The 9,951-nt window shown below is 42.8% G+C and overlaps 1 protein-coding gene across 2 annotated transcripts; it reads left to right on the top strand.

Moving 5' to 3' along the window:
• Nucleotides 1-352: 352 nt before the first annotated feature.
• LOC110975408 (uncharacterized) lies at nt 353-9,351 on the top strand. 2 transcript variants are annotated; one of them, XM_022227868.2, is made up of 10 exons: nt 353-629; nt 1,788-1,799; nt 2,551-2,591; nt 5,658-5,741; nt 6,455-6,530; nt 6,967-7,000; nt 7,161-7,193; nt 7,441-7,527; nt 8,210-8,296; nt 9,012-9,351. In XM_022227868.2, exons 1-10 carry the CDS (start codon nt 521-523, stop codon nt 9,205-9,207), a joined length of 759 nt encoding a protein of 252 aa, XP_022083560.1. In that variant the 5' UTR covers nt 353-520; the 3' UTR covers nt 9,208-9,351. The 2 variants fall into 2 exon arrangements, with proteins under 2 accessions (XP_022083560.1, XP_022083561.2); XM_022227869.2 differs by lacking the exons at nt 353-629; nt 7,161-7,193 and having other exon boundaries at nt 1,756-1,799.
• Nucleotides 9,352-9,951: the final 600 nt, after the last annotated feature.

Raw genomic sequence — 9,951 nt, forward strand, 5'->3', positions numbered from 1 at the left:
AGTTCTTGGAGACCGCTTTTGCCATGGTTACAACAAGGATGAGGATGAAGAAAGTTGTCATCAAATACTCGGTCTAAAAATATCGTGAACATAAATATTTTAAGTCTTTTTATGGATTTCATAAGCTTATCCGTGTTAAAAGAGGTTTTTTTTTTGAAAGATTAATGATGTAAGAAGCTAATCTCATGACGACCACCAACCTTTGTATCGATTCAAATCAATTATTGTGGTTTCAAAATGATATTTAACACAATAATATTAACTAACTGGTGTGGCGTCGGGCTTTGTATAAGGAAAATTAAGCGTCTGACTTGGTGGGGCACTGACTACATCTATGACAATTTCGTACACAGGGCCACGAGTCCATCTGTTCATATCTCTCTTGCTTTAAATCACAAACACGAAAGACTTTGAAACGAAGTTGTATCTTTGGGAGTACAGAGCACGTTGTGGGTTTTGTAGAAAATTGCGGCGGGAAAAGTAATAATTTCACTTTAGTTTCAGCGTATTTAGGGTCAAAATGTCTGCCCAACTCTTCGTTGGAAGATTGAGCAAACAGACACGGCAAAGGGATGTTGAGGAGGTTTTCAGAAGGTACGGCCCCATGCTGAGATGTGAACTGAAATACGGTAAGCATGGTAAGCAAGTTTCCGTGTAGCTGAGGCTGTGTCATGCGTCATTGCGTGTTCACTGTTAGGCCCTCCAATAATATTGACGTTACATGTACGTGCTGGTAACCTTATGTTTGTACGCCTGGGCGTGCTTGTCGCCATCTTTGTGATGATTAGAATGCCACAACCCTCTGACCCTATGAGCCCCATATTGGTGACCTGCTCTGACCTGTGCCTCATTTTTTTTCTTCACAAAAAAATGACAAAACTCCCTACGGCTACTCCTTCAGTAGCACGAGTATCATGCCTTAAGTTAGACTTGGCCTCACTACTGTGGCACGGATCCTCGTACTCATTTTAATTTAAAGATGGTGTATGAGAGTGCGACCGTGAGATTGAATGGGTAAAGGCAAAAAGACTGGAAAATACCAATCAAATTTTCCTGTGACAGCAAACTTGAGTAGCCTAAACTTAAGCTCTTAAAAGTGGTAGAACAAGGATTTCAGAGCATAAGAAGGAGTTTCTTTTTTTCAATTACATCTATAATTATAATGATACACAGTGCCAGTCCATTGAAACGTACATGTATGTAAGTGTTCCTTGGCGCTTAACACTGGAAAAATTAAAAATTACAGCAATTGTAAGGAAATTAACAAAAAGCAATAGTTAGTGAAAGAAAACCAATTTAAAAACCTACACGATATTATATTAAATTTAGAAATTAGTCCTTAAAATTGAATTACACCGTAGTTCCATGGACACCATGTTAAGAGCCTCTCTTTGCGTCAGTTGGTAAGCAGCACAAAAATGCACAGCTGTGTCGTATTGAGCACTGCACCAACAGTCCCTCACAGGAATGTCAGATTGCACCTTTGTGCTGTCCAACAACTGTGCCTCACTGTTTCATATGCATAATTGTGCAGTGAACCAACTTGCATTCAACCTAATATGTGTTCATATACATGTATGCATTGTACTGTATGTGTCCTTCAAAAAGGATTCCTTTATTTTTCACAGTGTGGTTCCAATTATGTAGTAAAATAAAACCCACTGACTGATGGTTAAGTTGATTAAGTGAGTGGCCAAATAGTTGTTGGGGGACTAAATATGGTCTTTCCTGTGCTTTTTTTTTCGGGCATGGATCCCACCCATGGCTGATGAATCTACATTTCATAGGAACTGGAATGGGTAAGCAGATGTCTTTTAATTAAGGAATAGTCACTTGAATTCGTTTCTGATTTGGTTTTTGAATTCTGTAGCAGATTTGCAGAACAGACAAGTTATGATGATGCTCTCCCTTTCAGTGACAAACGTGTAGCTTAACTCTAACTCCCTAGAGTGATTTACCAGGAACCATACCCATTTACACAAAGTCCAACACCCTATGGTAAACGGTGCACAAAAATTGTTGGACTCTGTTTATTTTGGGTATGCCTGAACCCATGTTAAAGCACAAGCAGTTTAGGGGTACAGTACCCAGTGCCACAAATTCACACACTTTGGTGATGTTCAATTCTGTGTGGTTAGGGAAGGTTAGGGTTATTACATGTACATAGTTAGGGCACAGAATGCCTAGGCTGGTATGGGGTTAGAACAGGAAGAAGTACATTTACATAAGACTAAATGACCTTGAGCTGGCAATTTCAATTGATGTGATTGGGGGTGCAAGCAGAGAATTTTTCTTCCGATTTTCTGAATGAATTTCCCCGCCGTGACGTATTAGCCATCCAAAAGCAATAAAAAGTCCCTGAAAAGTCAAAATTAGCAGTGGAAATGTTAAAGATATTCACTTAATAAAGTCTTCATGTTTTTAGACCAGTCTTATTGGGTATATGCACAGGTTGTCAAGCAGTGTCTGTATCGTGGGATTCTTTCCCATTTGTCCAATGAGCATTCCATTTGATATTCATTATCATCTGTTATGGTAAAATTTCTGCAGCCTACGCCTTTATTGACTATGAAGACCGCAGAGATGCCGAGGTAAGCTTCCTAAATACTGTCTTAACCCTAACAGCCTGAATCCTCCGCTTTCAATATGGTTTTTGGCCACACCCAAGGGAGTTGGGGGTCAGTATTCCATTTTGAGGGGGCATTAATTTTTCAGGCGAGCAAAAAAGAAACATATTAACTGTGCCTTAGTTTCGTGAAAAACAAAAATTGGCTTATTGTATTTTCCAATCCAGTGGATTTGTCGTAACTATTTGTATCTTTTTCTATGAGATGTTCTGACGGTCATCGTTGTTCTCGAGTTTAAGTCAAGCCTAGGAGACGCCACTCTTGCTGGGCCATCACACTTGCACACAGGCTTTAACTGGAGTGCGCGCGCACATTTTGGCAAGTCGCGACACCCGTTTGCTCTGCGAGAAATACAACTTGCGCATACCGCCTGTATGCAGATAGGATGGCCTCGCAGGAATGGCCTCTAATTCTGATCGAGGGATTAGTCTATGCAGTACAAACCATTTACATTTATGTTATGCAGTGCCGTTTTCAAAAACAGACGGGGGTACTAAACAGTCAGTAACCTTTCTCTTTTGGCACGATAGGATTTTTTTTTCTTGGGGGAAATGAGACTTCCAAGTACACTACTCAAAAAAACGATAAGGACCGCTTTTTTCTGCACTTGTAATTCTTTCCCAGGCAATGAGTGGGGTCTAGTCCTTTTTTTCATTTTTTGTTTGTCTAGACGGTGTGCTCATTAGAATAAAAAAATCAAAGCATCAAATAAAATATAGAAAAAGTGTATACAAAATAAAAAGTGCTCTTTAACTTTTTTGAGAAAAGTATTAGGAATGATGTTTATGAAGTGAAGTGTCAAAAAGTTACCAAGCTGAGTAGTCACCTTTTTGGGGGAGGGAATATGGAGAACTGTTTTTCTAACATCAATAGGCTGAGGTTTGTAAGCAGATGGGACCTTTTATCTCATCCAAACTGCTTTGTATACATAAGAACCTAGCCAATTTTCTTGATTCTGTTACAAGCACAAAGATTACATCTGCATGTACATGTATGCCATTGGATGAAACCGTTCAGAGCTGAATTTTTTGGGTTTGGGGAAACCCAGGGATTAGAGGTTAGAGGTCACTGGTGGTGCCTGTACCGTATTTGTACTCAGCGTCCAAATGTTGAATGTTTGTTAGCATTGATGTGATCTGTTTTTCCCAATGATTACAGCGAGACCGAGTACCTTTGCCTACCTTAAAGTCTGTCGGTCACTACCGCAGGAACACTTGGTCAGCCGCACTACCCAAAACCTACCGTACCGTTAAGCCCGCCCATTGGGTTGACGAAGCCACACCCACTACCTGAACCAAAAGACCAAAGTGCCTGCCCTCCCCGAAACCGATCGCGGGAGGGGCGCCGACTTGACCCCAAGTGTCGGTCTCCCGGCACGAGAGCCGCTACCGAGTTAGCCGCTGCCACCTCCAGAGGGCGCTCTACCAAAAGTCGTAGATTCTTGCCAATAAAATACCCAAAAGATACCCAAAATCCAAGGCCAGAGACCACTGGTGTGCAAGTGAGAAAATGCAAGCCCAGCGCCAAAGGTTTTTGCTATGACAGACCAACCAAACCCTGCTGTCGACTGACGTCTGTTTTAGATTTACGTAGAGTACGTAAATACCAGAAAGTTCCAACAACTCACAAGTATTGCCAAGGTATCCTCTAATACGAAAGAAATGAAAGAATAATTAAATTGGATGTACTCTCATGCTCGTCATTAGTGATTGCTTTCAGCAAGCAGCTTTGGGAAATCAAAACTACCTTTGAATTGAATGTCAAAACACAATGGACATTGCTTACTTGACAATAAGTGTACATATGCATGTATTGCAACCCTTACCCACCACTTCCTCGTTGCTGGGGCACATCCTCAATCCTCCCAAATCTTCCAATCTTTGTACTTGTGCTCAAAATGAGAGGTAGCCAGCTCCTCAGTCCTTCGAGAGCCTCCAGCTATTCCTACCATTATGTTGAGGCAGTGCGAATGGCATTCTTGAGCAGTGCATTTGATTCCGAACAGGCTTAATTTATGCAGGACTAAGCATAAACAACACAAGGCCCAACCCACAGCCATTCATCCGCAATCCTCCAAAATCCTCCAAACCACCCAAAGGATTTGGGGGGATTGAGGAGGGTTGGGGTTGTACAGTGTAGTGCATGGCGCACCTGTAATGAATGTGTGTGTTGCATTTACCAGCATTTTGTGAACAGAATTATATCAGCAAACCTGAAAGAAAACATTCGTCAACGCTAACCCTCCTCAATCCTCCAAAATCCTTCAGGTGGTTTTGGAGGATATTGGAGGATTGAGGGTGAATGGCAAAAGTTCATGGCTGATTGCAAAGGATGCCATCTGTGAAGGTCATGGATTAGTCCTTGTGTTGTTTTTGCTCAGCCAAGCACAAATTCAGCCCGTTATTTCTTTTGAATCAACTGCACAGCTCAAGAATGCCTTTCGCACTGCCTCAACATAATGACAGGAATTGCCGGAGGATTTTGGAGGATTGAGGCTGAATGCAATTTTTTCATGTTGAAAATCAGAGGATTTTGGAGGATTGAGGATGGTTCCTGGTGAAAAGGCCTCGGGGGTTAGGGTTAACGTATTAGAATATATCTTGGCAGTAGCTGTTTTGAGCAACCTCCATCATTTTCCACATACTGACAGAATTGTTTGACTTTGTTGTCTAGGAATTTAAAGCATTTCCTATGCAGCATTTTTCCGTTCTGAAAAGCCAGAGCAGACTGTCTTTTAAGTTTATTAAGAAAGAAAAGCATTCAGAACACTTCCACGAACAAAGTTGAAATGGTCCGAAAAATTCTGTCAGAGGTTACAGTCTCAATTTTACGCATATTTTTCAACCCGTCTGAGTTTTCTCTGGGCAAAGAATGAAGTAACCGCTGAAATGCTCTTGAAATCTGAAAACTAATAAATTGTAACTTTTGAGGGAGAGGCATAGATCAGATATGGTTGACAGATTTCACTAGAACAGTTTGGATCAGCTTTCACGGAAAACTCACATTTGTGCATCTCGCCATGTACTCCAGGATGCTTTGAAATTCGAAGACCGCCAGGAAATCTGTGGGCAGAGCATCGTCGTAGAGTGGGCCCGCGGACCGAAACGTGGCGTGGTGAGTTCAACTTCCCTGATCATCAGTAGGTTTCCTTACAGGTGACTGATGGCGGGGTCCAGGGAAGAGATCTTCTTTTTGTCCCATGCGTGACCAAGACTAGTAATATGAAAGTTTTTGTGGGTCAACAAAATATGAAAACACTGACGTCCATGCTGGTCGTGAAGGATGAGGCTTGCATTACCTTTGGGATGTAACTAAGCAGGAATTCTGAGGACTTGGCCTTCTGGGTATCTACTTGCACGCTGTTCAGCATTGAAGATTGTAAACGTGATGTAAATTGTTCATATACATGTAGAACTAATGAAGTTGGCTTTGTTGGAGAAGGTTGACAATCGGTCAGTTAATGATCAGATTAGGTTACTGATTGATTGCTTAAGCCTTACCGCCTAGGTCCTTTTGGCTAGTTTTTCATTTGGTATAAAACAACGTCCGAAAGCTGCCAAACGTGCTTGACCGACCGGAATCTTGCCACTGCGTAATTGACTGGAAACTGGAAACTTATTTTTTTTAGCCGTAGTAGATCTACAACAATGACATCAGACTTTGTTTACAACATGCCCACATTCCTATCGGGGGCTCAGTAGATTACGTCCTACCTCACCGCCATGGGCCAGTGCACATGTAAACAAAGTACTACATCGTTATGGTGTGTTTATTGACCGGCCATCTGTATTGATTTATTGCCTTGCTTTACCTCCAATCAATTATAGAGCGATGATGAGTGCTACAAGTGTGGCGGTATCGGCCATTTTGCCCGGAACTGCCGCAGTGAGAGCAGAGGCTACCGTAAGTTGCTTCCAGTCTCACGAGGAACGTCACTTGCCCACCTGAAGCTTTTGTAGTTGACCGGAATCTGCACCTCACAGGAGAATCCACCAAAGCTCCACTCGCACATAACCTAAACACTCGCCAGCCATTTTATGCCACAACTTGATTTGTTTTCACTTGGGTGGGAGCACTGGAGGAATTCAAACTTTTACAAGCAACGAAAAAGACTCAATTGTTTCCACATCTGCATAATATTCTCTTTTCAGACATGCAAGGCATTGGAAACATACCTTCCATTCCAACTTCAAAAAGGAAATCAGAGCCCAGTATTTTCTTCTGTATCAGCCCTCAATATTTTGAAGAATTTGATTCTTGCTCTTTTGTAACATCTGCACACCATACCTTCCAATCCCCTGGTGAATACGACTTGTTTCCCTTTTTCCCCCATGCACAGGTGGAGGCTTTGGAGCTAGCTATAGCAGGTCAAGGTAAACAAAATTGGTGAACTTATTCAGTTTTCCAATAATATGTGGTTGTCTTTTTTCCCCCTGAAAGGCAGTGTTGGATGAACTTGAGTTAAGCATTCCTGACTGTTGTTATAAATCTAGCAAGGTTTCACAGTATTTCTCCTGCACTTTTTCCTCGCAGGTATCGTTCACGTTCTCGTTCCCGTGATCGCAGGTAATGTCCCATTGCCGTGGATATTTATTAGCCTGTGTTTTGTTTTTTTTTTGTTCGCGGAGGTTTTTTTTCTGCCCTATCTGAGTTCCTATCATTGAGAAATTGGCAGAGTAGGAAACCGGAGAGCGGAACACCAGCAAAGTTGATGAATCTGACAGCAGACTAAAGGGCTGTGCTTAGGGTTACCAACCAAACAGCCAGTTTGCATGTGCAAACAGTACTGAACAAGGATCCTTTTTTATCGTAGACGACGCAGCTACCGGTCCCGAAGCCGGAGCCCCGTGCGCAGACGAAGTCGCAGCCGTGACCGCAGCCGTGATCGCAAGCGCAGAAGGTGGGTACATTTCATTAATTTTGTGGCCAAGATGCCCAGTGCAAATTTCTAGTGGCGCAGTTGAAAGAAAATCTGAAATGAGATTGCCTTTAGGCCGGTCGCTGCTTCAGGTGGAAGCACAGGAAACTTGGTCAAATGAAAAATCCACAAACACGCACTGGAATTCGAGTGTCGCCACCCAGGAGGTGTCCAAACTTTTTGAGTATGTCGTCCACTAGTGTTAATTAAAACTACATGAACCATAACTCTATGGGTTTCACCATCCTCAGAAATACAACGGATTTGTTACCATGCTTTGTATACCATTGAACCTCGTTACTGAGACCACTGTCAATACCCGTGTCTGCTTATGACAAGGCCATTTGAAGTCCCAATCTTTTGTTTCTCACTGTTTTTCATTCCTGAACATACAAGAATTAGGGTAGGAACTTTGTTTTTGAAGGGACAAGGCAATCCCTTGAGATTTGAGAAGGGCACTTGTATTAGAAATGCAACTTGTCTGTGGGGTCATTTCAATGAGCACTGAGGCAAAAGCCAGGGGGCATCGAGGCAGTTGCCTCTGATGCCTCCGTGAAGTTCCTGCCCCGAAGGTTCCTGTTAGGTTATCTGCAAAGTCCCAGGAACCCCTTCATACCAACGAGGTACACTGTCATTTGAATCTCTCTTTACAACACCATGTCAGCCGCAGCAGGGATCGCCGACGTAGCCGTAGCCGCAGCCACCACAAGAGGACCCCGAGCCGTAGCCGCAGCAGAAGCCACTCCCCTCGGTAAGGACACAAAACTTGAATGTCATTTTCTTGGAGAAAACAACGTCAACTCAACTGAAAGTGTTATAAGCGTTAAGTGAACATTTGTTCTGGCAAAATTCCTTTTCTATACCTCATCAATCAGAATGTCTACTCTACATTTATACCTTTATTTACTGGTTGTCAAGTGGATGCACTGGCTGATTAATTACAGAATAAGAACGGTTGCATAAACGTTGCAAAATCTCAAACTTGTCAACAGGCCTGTCTCACTGTACAGCTTGTCAGGGTGGACAGAGTTTTCAGAAATGTCACCGTTTGGCTGGTTTTCGATTTGACCTCAAATTCATTCAACATTGGCATTTGTCCCATCAACTTTTTATAGGTTGTACTGTCATTTAGTAGTACGTGTAACGTCACCTGGTGGTTCTGATTGTCGAGTGGGATTTGTAACACTTTTGAAGTTTTTCACTTTTGTACAAGTAGCCATCGGAAAAAACGACGGACGTGATATCAAAAGAGCAGGCCTTAAAACGTGAAGTCAGAGCTTACATAAACTTTGAGCCACAATTGTAGAGTGTGCAGGTTCCTTTTTTTATAATTTGCGAGACGTGCAGATTGCTAGAAAGTGAGTACGTGCACGTAAAAGATCGCCAATATTTTACTTTCTGAAGTATTAAGGTTAAGTTTATGTTGTATTGTGACATTATGTTTGTTTGCTTTTTTTCTTCGACAGGAAAAGCCGTAGTCGTAGCCCTAGCCGCAAGCGCAGCGCTAGTCCCAGACGAAGCCGCAGCCACCGGGGCAGCGCAAGCCCAAGACGCAGTCGCAGCCGCGGCAGTAGCCGGAGTCGCAGCCGCTCCCGAAGCCGCAGCCCGGAGCAGAACGGCAGCCGGGAAAGCCGCAGTGCCAGTCGCAGCGACCGAGACTAAGCCGTGGCGGCCGATCCGCGGGATCCCGTCCAGAGCAGCCCTGAAGACCTCAAATCCAATGAGCGAGTTTGGTATTCCAAGAACGCATGCGCAAAATGAAAGGCCTCCGAGGTCATTCGGGAACAGTAGCACACACACATAAGGTCTGCCTTTTCCATCCAGCTTTGCGTAGACAGGCGCGCGTTTTTCTCCCGAGTGACATTGCATTTTGAAATACCGAACTTGCCCATTACCTCAATGATAACATACGTCAGGCATAAATTTCAGATAACTTCTATCGTGTATAAGTCAACTACATGTTGAACAATGTTAGCTCCATTACTATCTTGATGCAACGCACGTCCACAGAATTACGCACATTGAGACACGGATTTCAACTGTCAAACTGACCTTTGAGGAAATTGAAAATTTAAAGTAAGAGGCGTACAGCGTTCATGTGCTGGCAATTCCTGCTCTACAGAATGCTATTTCAATACCCTACGTCACCTTGCAAAAGGAAAAAAAAATTGACTGCGAAGAAAAAATGTGAGTTTTGTGTATTCTTTATGTACGTACGCCCAGATGGAAACCGCTTAAAGATCTCCAAAATAACAGTGAACTTAACTCGAGTTTCTCTTGGTTAATTCCAAAACACTCCCTCCCTCTGTTACCTTGTGTAGATAAATTTCATGTCGTTTCAGCAAAGGTCAAAGGTTGCTGTCATTCCTCCGACAATACTTGTATCAAGGATTCTGCTGTTTTATT

This window comes from Acanthaster planci, linkage group LG20 (genome assembly GCF_054643075.1).
Source record: "Acanthaster planci isolate LZ-2023a linkage group LG20, COTS_SCS, whole genome shotgun sequence".
NCBI classification, from domain to species: Eukaryota; Metazoa; Echinodermata; class Asteroidea; order Valvatida; family Acanthasteridae; genus Acanthaster; species Acanthaster planci.

What these genes read in the sequence shown, in the direction of transcription:
- LOC110975408 (XM_022227868.2), top strand. Translation starts at nt 521, where the DNA reads ATGTCTGCCCAACTCTTCGTTGGAAGATTGAGCAAACAGACACGGCAA. An exon ending in GCGGACCGAAACGTGGCGTG is followed by an intron (nt 5,742 to 6,454) that starts GTGAGTTCAACT and finishes AATCAATTATAG; the next exon opens with AGCGATGATGAGTGCTACAA. An exon ending in TCTCGTTCCCGTGATCGCAG is followed by an intron (nt 7,194 to 7,440) that starts GTAATGTCCCAT and finishes TTTTTATCGTAG; the next exon opens with ACGACGCAGCTACCGGTCCC.